The sequence below is a fragment of the Camelina sativa genome, chromosome 11 (assembly GCF_000633955.1).
Source record: "Camelina sativa cultivar DH55 chromosome 11, Cs, whole genome shotgun sequence".
In the NCBI taxonomy this organism is placed as follows: Eukaryota; Viridiplantae; Streptophyta; class Magnoliopsida; order Brassicales; family Brassicaceae; genus Camelina; species Camelina sativa.
The window spans coordinates 38,548,955-38,564,867 of record NC_025695.1 but is presented as its reverse complement, the minus strand read 5'-3'; the positions used below and the strand labels follow the sequence as shown (position 1 = coordinate 38,564,867).

Genomic DNA, 15,913 nt, shown 5'->3' with positions numbered 1-15,913 from the left:
AGCTAAAATAAGTAACCAATCAAATTAAAAAAAATTAATACAACTCATCATTTTTTTCCAGTAATAATCCTCGGTTCCACGTCACTTTACTCTAGTTTTTTTTTTCTTATGTTAATTTGTTCTCACCATTAGGTTTACATCATACGCAAGACGCAATTAACCAATGGTGATTATAACTTTGCCCTATTATAAACCCTCCAAACAAAAGCTTACACGTGAATGTGTTCTTGGATTTCTCTTAACAAGTTTGGTAGTTTAAGAATGCGTACAGTGATTATAACTTTGCACCAACCTTAATTAGGTGAATCTAAGTATATTGTGCTATTGTTTTCTAAAATCTTCTTCTATGAGTATAATAATACATGTTGCTTTTAATCTTCACTTTGTGGTCATTCTTCTACCATATGGGGCCTATGGACTATCTCCTTTAATGATGATGTGGGAAAGATGGTCACTTATAGATTAGTGAATCCTTTATCCATTGTTTTTGATAAGAGGTTTCATCTCTATGTTACCTGGTTTGACAACATTAAGATTTCTTGAACTTGTAATGATGATCTAACAATAAAATTATGAAGGACAAGTATTGATGGGATGCAACCTGCTGAAGGATATGTACCCCGATGAAGATATGCAATCAATTATCACTTTATAGAGTTTAGCATACAAGTCTGACCCAAGATGCATGCAGTCGGATATTCTTCATCGCTAGGAAATCCATGTTCCAACTTGTAGGTAATAAAATATATACCAATTTGATTTTTTTGGACCCATCTCTGTGCACTTTATGGTTTCCACAATCGTACGATTCAGTTTATCGGTCAAGGTATATACATCTCACTTTAGTTTGTTTTGAGGCATTTGTCAGAAACAATGGTAAAGTCATACTAAATTACTTGGATAACACCATGGCAACCAATGTGACCATTTCTTATACATGTTCTTCTTTCTTCTAACTGTAAGATTGTGAAGAACATTATAAAAACAGAGAATTTGTCATCTAAAATGAATATGGAGAAATTTGAGCCTTTGTGGTGATGAACGCAATAATTCAAAGATCGCTTTATAAAAATCTGAATATCAGCTTTTTGGAGTGTTTTGAGAGTGACGCGTCATTAAAATTGATATCCAATAAAAACATTTCAATTAATACAACTCATATATCTCAACCAATAATAATTATTTCATGTTCAACATAAGCATTTCTGGATTTTAAGTAACTAACACATCATTAAAATTGTGTAACCAATCAAATTATAAGAAATATTATACATCAATGTCTAAACTAAATTAATAAATCATTTACAATTTTTTTTAAAAATAATGATATCAACCAAGTATATTAATCATTATATGTTGTATCAATATTTCCAAAAACTTAGGTTTAAATTATTGATTGAATTTAAAATAAATTAATAAATCATGTACAACTTTAAAAACAAAGGTATACTAATACAATCAATGCAACATAAGTATCATATTAGTAACATATAAATATAATAAAAATATAATATAAATCAAGATTAACGAAGAACACAAAACCAGACTAATGTAAAAAATATGTATGTGTATATTGACTTGAATGTAATTATTATAAAATAAAACAAAACAATTAGATTTTACAAAAAGAACAAAAGAGAAATAAATAACTTCTTTGACAACAAACAAACTATAGAAAAATTAGGTGATTAAATTTGTATAAGCTACAAAAATAATACACCAGAAAATCAAGCTACACTAATATTTCTAACTCCCATAACAAGTAAATAAAATAAATTTTGAGAGTAATGTTGATAGTGATTTTATATATTATAACACAAACTAATGTCAAATTAAACAATATATAAGTTTCAAAATTGAAGGTTTTATTTTATAGTTTAAAGCAGTGAAAACTAAATAATCATCTACTTAATAATTACTTTAAAAATTAACCTAATCCTTATGCTATTCAACAAAAGTATAATAGTATTAAAATAATACACAAAATCAGAGGAAAGTGTCTTTAGTCAAGTGGTTACAGGCTTACAACATCACATCTACGACCGATCCCTCCAAAATATGTTTATACAATGATAGAATAGAAAAATGCACAAATAAAAATAAAATTTGAGAAATCTCAAATCTACGATGGCTTATAAATGTTTACATTTAAATCGAGTGGACTTAATTGTATAAATAGCGTAACTAACCCTAATGTATGTTATCTTTTATTTTCTTTACCCTAATGTGGGAGATATATTAGTGTGGTTTGAATTTGTGGTATATTTTTTGTATTTAATACAAATTTAATCACATATTGTTTTATAGTGTTTTTTTAATTGTTAGAAAAGTTAATATTTGTCAAAATACATTGACATATTTTGGAACACGACTTAGTGGAGTCGAATACCAGTGGTATCGATCGTAGAGGTGATGTTGTAAGCTTGTAACCACTTGACCAAAGACAATTCCCCCTGATTTTATATATTATTTTAATACTATGATACTTTTGTTGAATAGCATAAGGATTAGGTTAATTTTTAAAGTAATTTTAAAGTAGATGATTATTTAGTTTTTACTGCTTTAAAATTTAATATAAATTTTTCAATTTTGGAACTTATATATTTTTTAATTTGTCATTCGTTCATGTTATAATATATAAAATCACTATCAACATTACTCTCAAATTTTATTTTATTTACTTGTTATGGGAGTTAGAAATATTAGTGTAGCTTGATTTTCTCGTGTATTATTTTTGTAGTTTATACAAATTTAGTTTTCTATAGTTTGTTTGTTGTCAAAGAAGTTATTTATTTCTCTTTTGTTCTTTTTGTAAAATCTATTTGTTTTGTTTTATTTGATAACATTTACATTTATACACATACATATTTTTTACATTAGTTTTGTTTTGTGTTATTCTTGATTTATATTATATTTGTGTTATATTTATATCTTACTAATATGATACTTATGTTGTATTGATTGTATTAGTATACCAGTGTTTTTAAAATTGTAAATGATTTATTAATTTATTTTAATTTTAAGCTATAATTTAAACCCATGTTTTGGAAATATTGATATGAGATACAATGATTAATATACTTGGCTAATATCATTATATTTTAAAAAATTGTAAATGATTTATTAATTTAGTTTAAATTTAACCTATAAATTTAAACATTTGTTTTCTTAAAAAATATTGATATTATATGATGTATAATATTTCTTATAATTTGATTGGTTACACAATTTTAATGATGTGTTAGTTCCTTAAAATTCAGAAATGCTTATGTTGAACATGAAATAATAATTATTGATATATGAGTTGTATTAATCGAATGTTCTTATTGGATATCAATTTTAATGATGTGTCACTCTCAAAACACTCCGAAAAGCTGAGGTTCAAATTTTTATGAAGCGATTTTCGAATCTCTGCGTTCATCACCACAAAGGCACAAATTTATCCATATTCATCTTAGATGAAAAATTCTCTGTTTTTATAATGTTCTTCACAAACTTACAGTTACAAGAAAGAAGAACATGTATAAGAAATTGTCACATTGGTTGCCATGATGTTACCCAAGTAATTTAGTATGAATTTACCATTGTATCTTACAAATGCCTCAAAACAAACTAAAGTGAGAAGTCTATACCTTGACCGATAAACTGAATCGTACGATTGTGGAAACCATAAAGTGCACAGAGATGAGTCCAAAAAAATCAAACAGGTATATATTATATTACCTACAAGTTGGAACATGGATTCCCTAGCGATGAAGTGATAATTGATTGCATATCTTCACCTGGGTTACATATCCTTCACCAGATTGCATCCCATCAATACTTGTCCTTCATAATTTTATTGTTAGATCATCATTACAAGTTCAAGAAATCCTAATGTTGTCAAACCAGGTAACATAGAGATGAAACCTCTAATCAAAAAGAATGGATAAAAGATTCACTAATCTATAAGTGACATCTTTTCCAAATTAATATTAAAGGAAATAGCCCATAGGCCCCTTACGGTAGAAGCAACATGTATTATTATACTCATAGAAGAAGATTTTAGAAAACAATAGCACAGTATACTTGTTAGATTCACATTCACCTAATTATGGTTTGGGCAAAGTTATAATCACCATACTCATCCTTAGACCACCAAACTTGTTAAGAGACACACAAGAATTGTAGTTAAATGCCTATACATGGATATGATATGAAAAACGTTTTAAAGCTTCGATGATCAATTCATCAAAGCACTTTTGAAGCATTATTCTCTTTACCTTGATAGTTTTATCATACTGTGCCACTGTCCAATGGACCATCTTAACATTTTGTATATGGCCATTTAACACTACAACACAATCAAATTTTTTCTTCCGTGGTATCTCCCAAATCTAGACAGCCTTGTCTCTACTACATGTTGCAAGCAACGAATCAGATGCACTCCATGATCCACGCGCGAGATTTCACAAGTCAAGAAACAAAGATAACTACATGAGAGTACATATCACATATAGGGAGACTTCTCAAAATTTTCTTTTGGTTTTATAGCACACAGAACCACTATTAAACCTGTAATATATTGGATTAAAAGGAGAAGAAAATTCACAATTGGAGCTTTCTTCTTTTTATACTGGAGACTGCAAGTGCTGTCTTGTATGTTCGACGGGGTGTTTTAATTTTTAGAAAATTTGACCGCACTCCTTTCATGTCATTGATTTGCAGCATATGTCCACATATTTACATTTATAAATCTCCATTCAGATTTATACAACTACAAAGAAACATACCAAACCAAATCGATCCCAAGAGTGATAAGTGAGAGAGTGCGTCTCTATTTTTTTTTAATCTCTCATCGTTCTCTGCTTCAATTTTGTTATTTGTTTCAACCATGTCTTCTCTCCCCTTTATTCCTCGTGAAAGATCAGCCTGGTACTTGATTTTATTTTTTTAGATTCAAATTTGGTTCTCTTAAATGTGTGTTAGCCGATTAAGCCCTATATAGGCTTTGTAACATTTACCTTTTTATGTTTTTTAATCAATATTAACATAAGAAAGAAAAAAACTAGAGTAAAGTGACGTGGAGAAAAATGATGAATTGTATTAGTTCTTATAATTAAAGTAAAACTAGAGTAAAAAACTAGGATTATTACTGGAGAAAAATGATGAATTGTATTAGTTCTTATAATTTGATTGGTTACCTATTTTAACTGAGGTGTCAGCTCTACAATTCTCCAAAATGCTGAGGTGTCATCATCTGAAGAAAAACATATTGTAGTTTTATTGTATTGATTACGTTTTGTTATGTTTTTATTTACTTTTTTTTTTGATATTGTGCTTCATGGGGTTTTTTGGTTAAGAATTTTAGTAATAATAATAACTAGGTTCGGACCCACACGTACGTGCGGGGTCATATTTGTCAATATAATTCAAATTTAAATTGGTTTGGTTTTAGTAAGTTTGTGAATATTTGAAATAGTTATGATCTCACTACAAAGTTTTAATCCAAGTATGCCCGGATCAAACTTGAACCAAATTAGTAACCATTAGATTTTTATTAAATCCGTATATTATTAAATCAAATAAAAATTAACAAAAAATCAAACTTTTCAAATGGGATAACCTAAATAATCAAGCTCGCAAACACACCTCGATAGGTATATCCTGCAACAGATTTAATATTTTTTTGACCCATATAAAACCCGTTTCGTGAAACCCACATGAGTAATGTGGGACACACCTATAGATGTGTGTTTGTGCAACTTGATAATCTAGGTTATTCCATATATTTTTTTTCCTAATTTATATAAAATATTTAAAGGTATTGGATAAGAGATTCAAACGTCGTATTTCCATTTGGATATCATCATAAAGTAGATATTTACCGTTTTCCAAGTTGACACTTAATCAAATTAGTTAGGTTTTGAGAACTGAATATAGTTAAAAAAAAAAAACACATTCCCAATATGGGAGATTCTTGATGTAGGACATTTTCGATATAAGACAAACTTTTATTCCCGACTGGAAAAAGGATGGGACGGAAGCAAAAATTACCGAAGTCCCGCATTTTACAAAAATACAAAGATAAATTATAGTATATTTATATATTATATGATATAATAAAAATAGAAAAAGTGATTGCCAGCTACTTGAAGTATACACCAACACATGACCACACATACAAACAATATAAATGTCTTGCTAACTACGTGAACTATTGTTATCACATAATGACATCCATAAAGAAACATAGGTTATGTGTACAATACCATAAACATTAAATTTTGGTCGGAATCCGGTGTTGACCAGTGTTGACCGGCGTTGACCAGCGTTGATGAGAAAAAATATTCAAATTTTTTTTTTCTTTTTTCTTAATAATATTATTGTGTTTTTATGTAGTTTTGATAAGTAAATAAAAAAGATTAAATAATTTGTATAATTTCCTTACAAAAACAAAATAACAACAAAAAGTTATACAACAAATAATACAAGAAAATTATATACCAAAAAAAAAAAAATTATATGACAAACAAAATTTGTGATATATCTAGTAACTAATGTTGTTAATACAGAAAATATACCAAAAATAATATAATAAAACTATACCACCAAAATTTTATGTGTAGTAGATTGTTTCATAAAACTATAACAAATATATACATTTTCCTTTTAAGAATCATTTTTTTATTATTTTGTATTTTTAAAGGTGGGGGTTTTAATTTTTTTTTTATTTTACTTATCATAAGATTATGTCATCTGAAATATATCCAAGACATTACCAACTATTTTTTTGTTTTTAATAAGAAAAACAAAGGAACAAAATAATGAAAATTCTATTTATTTACATGAAAGACATATATCAAGAAGATAGTTAATAAACAAAAGTTGATTTTGTAAAATCAAAGGTTGATCTATTAAAAAAAAAAAAAAATAGTTGGCAATGCCTTGGATATATTTCAAATGACATAATCTTATAAATAAGTAAAAAAGAAAAAAATATTTAAAACTCCCATCTTTGAAAATACAAAACAAAAACATGATTTTTAAAACGTAAAGGTATATATTTGTTATAGTTTCATAAAAAAATCTACTACACATAAAATTTTGGTGGTATAGTTTTATTATATTATTTTTGGTGTATTTTCTGTATTAACAAAATTAGTTACTAGATATATACCACAAATTTTGTTTGTCATAAAATTTTTGATTTTTTTTGGTACATAATTTTCTTATATTTTTTTGTTGTTATATTTTTTTTTGTAAATTATACAAATCATTTAATCTTTTTTATTTATTTATAAAAATATATAAAAACAAAAAAATTATTATTTTTAGGAAAAAAAGAAAAAAAAAATTCTGGTCAACGCCGGTCAACACTGGTCAACGCCGGACTCTGGCCAAAATTTAATGTTTATGGTGTTGTACACATAACCTATGTTTGTTTATGGATGTTCTTATGTGATGACAATAGTTCACGTAGTTAACAGGATATTTATATTGTTTGTATGTGTGATCATGTGTTGGCGTATACTTCAAGTAGCTGACAATCATTTTTCCATAAAAATATTACAAAATTAATTGAATTCTAGTTATTTTATGTATGGTTTATCTATATTGGAACACACTTTAATTTAAATGTCTTTAATTGTTATTTTGAACATTGTTAGGCTATATAATTTGGACAAAAAAACATGTTACATAAGATTGTAAGCATTAATTTATGTTAAGTCTAATTTATTTTAATTGAAATGTCAGTTCTACAATTCTCCAAATTGCTGAGGTGTCATTACCGGAACAGAAACATATTTTAGTTTTATTGTATTGATTACGTTTGTTACGTTTTTTTTTTTTTTTTTGATATTGTGCTTCATAGGGTTTTTTGGTTAAGAAATCTAGTAATAATAATAATGAAAAAAAAAACCCCCGATTGGTTGGAGTGAGAAGCAAATGGTCAAAACGTCATAATTAGTTTTGTTGGAGCAGCTCTGTTCAAACAAAACTGGTTATCTCTCGTTTCGTCTCCCACATTTGTGCAAAACATCAAAAAGATCTTTACTTTAAGATTGACCACCATGAATTGCGTAATCACACATGATGATGAATTGGTCTCTCCTTATCCCCTCCTCTTCAAATCTATCTCCTTCATCCCAATCTCTCACTATCTCATCTTCTTCTTCCTCACAATCTTAGTTTTCCTCTACTTCTTCCTCGAGATTCATTTCCCTAAAGCAGATCCTATCTCTCTCACTTTCAATCCCAGCTCTGAGTTATGTCAGTTTATTGTCTCCAAGTGTCGTCTCCTTCACGGACGGTATATGTTTTGTTTTTTGAACTGTTCTTGATCCATAAAAATACAATCTTTCACTTTCTTATGTTAAAGATTTGTAATTTTCAAAAATTTGGCAGATACTTTCCTACGTTCTGGCTTTCAAGCCCTCATCTTCAAACAGCTTTCCTTAGCCTTTTTGGGAAATCGCCTCATTTCTCCTATAAGCGGTGAGCTCAAAAGACCATATCTTTTACTTGCTCAGATCTTGTAGGCACAAACACTTATATGTGTTCTTCAGAAATTGATGTAATTTTCCTAAAGATTTGATATTTTCTGTGGTCAGGATTCTCTATCAGGCAACAGATGGTGGCACAATTGCTTTGGACTGGTTAATGTATTCTGATGGTTGGTGTTAAGTATTACTAATTACACATTTGCTGTTTTCAGTTTTTTTTTTTGATTCATTGTATTACAACTATTTTTTTTGTTCTCTGTAGTTGTGGAAGGCATATCTCAGGTGGTCAATGCCTCAAATACAGGAACTGATAGGACTCCAATTGCTATTGTGGTTCCAGGGCTCACTAGTGATTCTTCTGCTGCAGTAAATTTCACTGCTTACTTAATTTCTCTGTTTCCGTTTCTTTCTCTTTGGGAGATTCTCATGTATCTCTTGCTTTTGTTCTGTTCTATTTCTACAGTATATTAAACATGTTGCGTTCAGGCTGGCAAAGGAAGGATGGAATGTTGTTGTGCAAAATCATCGTGGACTTGGAGGGATATCTTTAACCGTGAGTTTCTTTGTATTGATTTTGAGTTCTAGCTTTGGTTACCTTTATCTAGGTGATGTTTTGGATCACAGCTGCGTGGCTATACTGATTTTATATTTAGATGAGTTGCTAGAATAATATTCATGATCTTAGACTTCTACTTCGATATGTTACCGTCAATCTTGCTATAAAATTCGCCATTACATGTTCTGGAAGAAGCATGACTTATCAAAGGGATTAATTGGCTTTGCAATCTTATTAATTATGCATGTAGTTTGGGAAATTATGAGTCATTGACTGACTGACTCTTTAAATGACTCAGTCGGACTGCGTCTACACTGCTGGGTGGACAGAAGATCTTCGGAAAGTAATTGATCACATCCATACTCAGTTCCCAGAGGCTCCTTTGTTTGCTGTTGGAACAAGCATTGGTGCCAACGTTCTGGTATATCTCGCCTCTTATGTACCTTTGATTCCCTTAAGTCATGCATCAAATATTGTGGTTACAATTGGTTCATGTGGTTTTTCTTACTTTTATAATTTTATACATCATCCAGGTAAAATATCTTGGGGAGGATGGGCCAAATACACCTCTTATTGGAGCTACTGCTGTGTGCTCTCCTTGGGATCTTCTGGTCAGTAGACCTTCACGTCCTCTCTAACTAACAATCTGTGATATTGCTAACTGTTTAAAATTCCTAGTGGAAAAATGTCTCTCTTCATTTCATGAATAAGGTTCTTGTTTCACATCATCTTCTACAAGTTCTTGCTTCTAGTATGATTATTTTCACCATTACATTTTTTGAATCGAATTCCTAAAATTTGTATGGATAATCTAGAAAAGAAAATCAGTCAGCCTTACTGATCGAAATGGATACTGTTTGCAGATATGTGATCGATTTATCAACCGCAAACTCGTTCAAAAATTGTATGACAGAATGCTTACCATTGGTCTACAAGGTTATGCACAATTGTATGTCTAAATTCTTGTCTTGTATTGTTAATTTTATATTCTTTATGTACTTTTGCTTTCTTTAGTTATGTCTTTCTTGTTTCCATTACACATGGTTGTAACTGCAGGCACCATTCCATCATTTCTCGTATAGCCGATTGGGAAGGAATTAAGAAGGTGGGTTCTGATTTTATATCAATTTACCAAAAATCGAGTAAATTGACTTAAAAGATTAACCATTCATTATGTGTCTTGTTTTAGTCACGTTCAGTTCGAGAGTTTGACAACTACGCCACCAGACTTGTTGCCAAATTCGAGGTGCAGTTTGCTTCACGTTCTCTTTTACCCTTTGTTTAATATATCCCATCTTTCCATTTAAGCAGTGAAAAATCCATATCTTTAACGATGCAGACAACTGATACATACTATAGACGTTCAAGCAGTGCACAATATGTGGGAAATGTCGCTGTTCCACTCCTCTGTATCAGTGCTTTGGATGATCCAGTTTGTACTAGGGAAGCTATTCCTTGGGATGAATGTAGGTAAGATTCCATATGCTTTGACCCTCTCCAGTTTTCAGCTCTAGAACTGATGGACTACATTAATTTGCACAATAGTCTAGTTGACCCAGTTTTGTTGTAGCCTTGTAGAGCCTCTGATAAGTCTTCAGATGAAACCATTTAGATGTTAGGTAATGCCACATCACCTCACTATCATTCAGAAGTTAGATCGAGGAAACAATGATCCGAGTATTTGGGGAATTGGTTTTGATATGGGAGAGTAGGAGATGCTCTAGAAAGTCATATTATCTGGTTTTGTTCTTGAGTTGGTGATTTTCTGTTCTATTGAGTTGGTTAGTTTCTCTGTTGTATTGAGTTTCCATGCGTGGCTATATTAGGAAGTGAATGGCTCACGTAGGCGAAATTTGGTGAGTTTCTTAGTTGTATCTTTCTGTAGCGCATTGTGATGAAACTGATGTTCCAATGTCTCAACTTTTGCAGGGCAAACAAAAACATAGTTCTGGCAACCACAACACATGGTGGTCATCTTGCTTACTATGAAGGGATGACAGCAACAAGCATGTGGTAATCTATCTGCCTGCGTCTCTTAGATACTCTTCACACATTTTTATCCGCAAGGAGTTTCTTAGGAGTGGAATTGATAAATGTGAAACTGTAATGTCTAGGTGGACAAGGGCTGTGCAAGAATATTTTGAAGTGCTACTCTCCAGCCCCTTTGCAGACAGAAGACAGAAGGTATGAGAGAAATGAGTTTTTGTCCGTTTCCATGACATCACCCCACACTCTTAGTCTCTCCTAAGACATGCATCATATCATTCTTTCAGATGCAGATCATCCCAGAACCATTGGGATCTTCGATTGATCAGGGACCATTCGTGGATACTGGAGAAGACGGGATGGTTGCAGCATCAAGTGAAGTGGGCACAACAAGAGCTGATTCAGAACAAGAGGATAGTGGTCAAATTGATGAAAAGACAAGTAATCATCAACATAAGGACAATACTCCTCAAGTTTATAACAGTTTACTCGGTCCTTTGAAGAAGAGAGTGGATGAGCTTTCAAGATACAGCCGGAAATCGATTTGGCTATTGGCATACATTGCTATAGTCACGACGTGGCCATTTGTAGGACCTGCACTTTTGTTATCAATCAAGAAAAGATTTAGAAAGCTAGTAGAAAAATAGAAATCATATTCTACTCGTGCAAAGTAACAATATACAGAGATGACTTATGCCATCCATACTTTTGATTGTAACCTACTTGAGATAAGCCTGCGATAAGCTATTTGTCGTCAATATTATACAGAACTTCTCAGGACTTTCCCACATCTGTTGGTTTAAGTTTGAAGTTAACTTGAGAAATTATACTAATCCTATTAGAGTTATGATTCTAAAGAGAGAAGGATCAAAATAAGTTAGGAGTTATCTAAACTTATGGGGTTTCCTAGTAGGATTAGGTTTGGTGTTTTACTATATATATGTGTTGAGGCATAACACAATTATGTGGTGTTTTTGTGAAAGAGAGTTTTGAGAGTTTAAGTTTTGAGGAATTTTCTTAAACTAATAAAAATGAGTTAATACTTTAAGTTCTCTTGAGTTCATAAAACCACAATCAAATTCTATATTTGGTATCAGAGCTATGGGAGATATTGTTGAATCAGCAAAGACAATGGAAGGAGGAGGATCTTCTTCCCTGAAGTGTCCTATGCTAAAATCCTCAAACTATACAGTTTGGGCTATGAAGATGCGGATTCTTCTCAGGATACACAAGGTGTGGCCAATAATTGAGACACCAGGGGACGACAGCGACATGAATGATATGGCGATGGGACTATTGTTTCAATCCATCCCAGAAGCGCTTATTTTGTAAGTTGGAGAACTCGACACGGCAAAGAAAGTATGGGATGCAATTCAATCAAGACATGTTGGAGCAGAAAGAGTTAAAGAAGCAAGGTTGCAGACTTTAATGGCCGAGTTTGATCGCCTCAAGATGAAGGATACAGAGAAGATTGATGGCTTTGCTGGAAAGTTATCGGAGATCTCCTCTAAATCTGCAGCTCTTGTTGAAAACATTAATCAATCGAAACTTGTTAAAAAGTTTTTGAAGTGTCTCCCACGGACAAAGTTCATACACATGGTAGCTTCATTAGAACAAGTTTTAGACCTCAATAAGACGAGTTTCGAGGATATTGTTGGTCGCTTAAAAGCATATGAAGAACGTATTTCAGAGGAAGAAGAATAAGCTCATACGACTGCAGAACAGAGTCAAACTAAGCTGTTATATGCAAATAATGACACACAACCTGGTTATTCACCAGTTCCGGTTCCAGTTCCAGTTTCTGCTCCACCAACTCGTGATTACAATAGTAGCTACAAAGGCAGAGGTCGTGGAGGACGCTACAACTACAGAGGAAGAGGTCGCGGGAGATCTTATGATAACAGAGACTTATCAGAGGTAACATGCTTTCGGTGTGATAAACAGGGACACTTTGCTTTAAGATGTCCAGATCGTTTACTCAAATTACAAGAAACACAAGAAAAGGATAATGAAACAGAAAATGCAGATGAGCTCATGATGCATGAGATAGTGTTTCTTAATGAGAAGAAGGTTGTTCCTAGTAAATTTGAGATCCATAGAGGAGAAGAAGACATGTGGTACCTTGATAATGGAGCTAGTAACCACATGAGTGGTGATTTAAGGTATTTTTCGAAGGTTGACTACTCAATTACCGGAAAAGTGAAATTTAGTGATGATTCTCGGATAGATATCAAAGGGAAAGGCATTGTGAAGTTTACAAATGAGAATGGTGGCTACGGACATTGACCAATGTCTATTTTATTCCAGGACTCAAAAGTATTATTATTAGTCTTGGTCAAGCTACAAAATCAGGTTGTGACGTGAGAATGAAGGGAGATTACTTGACTGTACATGATCATGAAGGAAAGTTAATTGTCAAAACTTTAAAATCCAAAAATCGACTCTACAAGGTTCGAATGGGGGTTAAAAGCAATGTGTGTCTACAGTCTGCAATCTCAAGTGACTCTTACACATGGCATGCAATGTTGGGGCATGTCAATTTTAAATCAATTAAATCCATGATTCAAAGAGAGCTAGTTAATGGAGTTCCGTATATACAGTTTGAGAAGAAGATTTGCAGCTCATGCCTATTTGGGAAACAGACAAGACAAGTATTTCCCCAAGCAAGTATTTTTCGAGCAACCAAAGTGTTGGAACTTGTTCATGGTGATTTATGTGGTCCGATATCACCAAGTACTGCAGCTGGGAATAGATATGTGTTTGTTCTTATTGATGACCACTCTAGATACATGTGGAAAATTCTCCTGAAAGAGAAAAGTGAAGCCTTTAACAAATTCAAGAAGTTTAAAGCTGTAGTGGAGCAAGAAACAGGAGAGCACATTCAAATTTTCAGAAAGGACAGAAGAGGAGAGTTTGTATCAGAGGTCTTTAATTCTTTCTGCAGTGATTCAGGTATTAAGAGGCAACTTACTGCTCCATACACTCCTCAGCAAAACGGTGTTGTTGAGAGGCGCAATAGAACATTAATGGAGATGACTAGAAGTATTTTGAAACATATGTCTGTTCCAAATTACTTATAGGGAGAAGCAGTACGCCACGCCACATATCTCTTGAACAGGGTTGCTACAAGGTCACTTAATGTTAAAACCCCATATGAAGTTGTTCGAGGAAGGAGACCTAATCTCAGTCATCTGCGAGTATTTGGTTGCATAGGATTTGCAAAGATGGAGCAACCTCACTTGAAAAAACTCGATGACAGATCACGAATGTTGGTACACTTGGGTACAGAACCAGGATCAAAAGCATATCGCTTGTTTGATCCTAAAACTCGAAAGGTTGTGGTTAATCGTGATGTTATTTTTGATGAAACAAGGAGTTGGGACTGGGATAAGAAACATTCAGAACAGGGTGAGATTGGAAGCTTCAGGATCAATGTAGGAATATATGGTAACCATGGTATTCAAGAAACAGAGTACGAAACAGAGCAAGGAAGTAATACCACTGAAAACAACGGATTAGAATCTGATGATCACGATCAGTTTGATGATGAAGAAGAAAGTGAAGATCATGATAACGTTGTCGAGGATACCACAGATCAACCATTGGCACTTAGGAGAACCACAATACAAAGGAAGAAACCGACACATCTTGAGAACTATGTTCTACCAAATCATCTTGAAAATTATGCCCTGTTTGCCGAGGAAGAAGGAGAGCGTTTGCTGATGTGTATAAACAATGAACCTAGAGATTTTTATGAAGCAAAGGAATCAGAAAGATGGATGAAGGCATGTGAGGAAGAGATTCATTCTAGTGTTAATAATCATACTTGGAGTCTTGTTGATCTTCCACTTGGAATAAAGCCAAAAGGATTGAAGTGGGTATTTAAACTTAAGAGGAACACTGATGGTAGCATAAATAAATACAAAGCTAGGTTTGTAGCTAAGGGATATGTGCAGAAATATGGGATCGATTATGAAGAGGTGTTTGCTCCGGTTGCTCGAATCGAAACAATTCGACTTCTAATCAGTCTTGCGGTGACGAATGGATGGGAGATACACCATCTTGACGTGAAAACAGCGTTCCTTCATGGAGATCTGAAAGAAACTGTTTTTGTCACTCAACCGGAGGGTTTTGAGGTAAAATGATCCAAGGACAAGGTCTACAAGTTGCATAAAGCTTTATACGGATTAAAACAAGCACCAAGGGCTTGGAATGATAAGTTAGATCAAATACTCAAGGGTCTGCAGTTCAAGAGATGCTCCAAGGAACCGTCAGTTTATCGAAGAAAGATACATCAAGGTTTTATTGTTGTTGCAGTGTATGTTGATGACCTGTTCGTGTCAGGAACGGACATAAAAGCTATTGATAACTTTAAAAAGGAGATGGCGTCCAAGTTTGAGATGAGCGATCTCGGGAAACTGACCTACTACCTTGGAATAGAGGTATGTCAACATAAGGATGGAATTACACTAAATCAAGGTCGCTATGCATTGAAAATATTAGAGGAAACAGGTTTGAAAGACTGTAATATGGTTCACACGCCAATGGATGAGGGCTTGAATCTGTCAAAGTCTTCGAAAGAGAAGGATATAGATGCAACTAAATATAGGAGGAGTATTGGATGTTTGAGATATTTACTTCACACAAGACCAAATTTATCATATTGTGTGGGTGTTTTAAGTCGGTATATGCAGGATCCTAAGGATTCACATGGAGCGGCGTTGAAGTAATGCTTGAGGTACCTTCGAGGAACAACACATTTCAGACTCACATTTGCAAGATCAGTCTCTCCAACAATTGGGTTAGTGGGTTACAGTGACAGCAGTCACAACGTAGATCCTGATGATGGTAAGAGTATGACTGGTCATGTGTTCTACTTGGGAGG

General features: G+C 32.7%; 1 protein-coding gene across 1 annotated transcript; it reads left to right on the top strand.

Annotated features, from left to right (window-relative positions):
* On the top strand, positions 7,931-11,818 carry LOC104725501 (phospholipase ABHD3). The gene is made up of 14 exons (XM_010444171.1): positions 7,931-8,293; positions 8,389-8,478; positions 8,595-8,656; positions 8,749-8,852; positions 8,950-9,039; positions 9,341-9,463; positions 9,576-9,653; positions 9,906-9,991; positions 10,099-10,147; positions 10,232-10,288; positions 10,382-10,512; positions 10,972-11,055; positions 11,157-11,226; positions 11,316-11,818. Exons 1-14 carry the CDS (start codon positions 8,055-8,057, stop codon positions 11,673-11,675), a joined length of 1,623 nt encoding a protein of 540 aa, XP_010442473.1. The 5' UTR covers positions 7,931-8,054; the 3' UTR covers positions 11,676-11,818.

Coding starts and splice junctions, on each gene's coding strand:
- LOC104725501 (XM_010444171.1), top strand. CDS start 8,055: ATGAATTGCGTAATCACACATGATGATGAATTGGTCTCTCCTTATCCC. Junction 8,294..8,388: donor TGTCGTCTCCTTCACGGACG/GTATATGTTTTG, acceptor AAAATTTGGCAG/ATACTTTCCTACGTTCTGGC. Junction 9,992..10,098: donor CTACAAGGTTATGCACAATT/GTATGTCTAAAT, acceptor TTGTAACTGCAG/GCACCATTCCATCATTTCTC.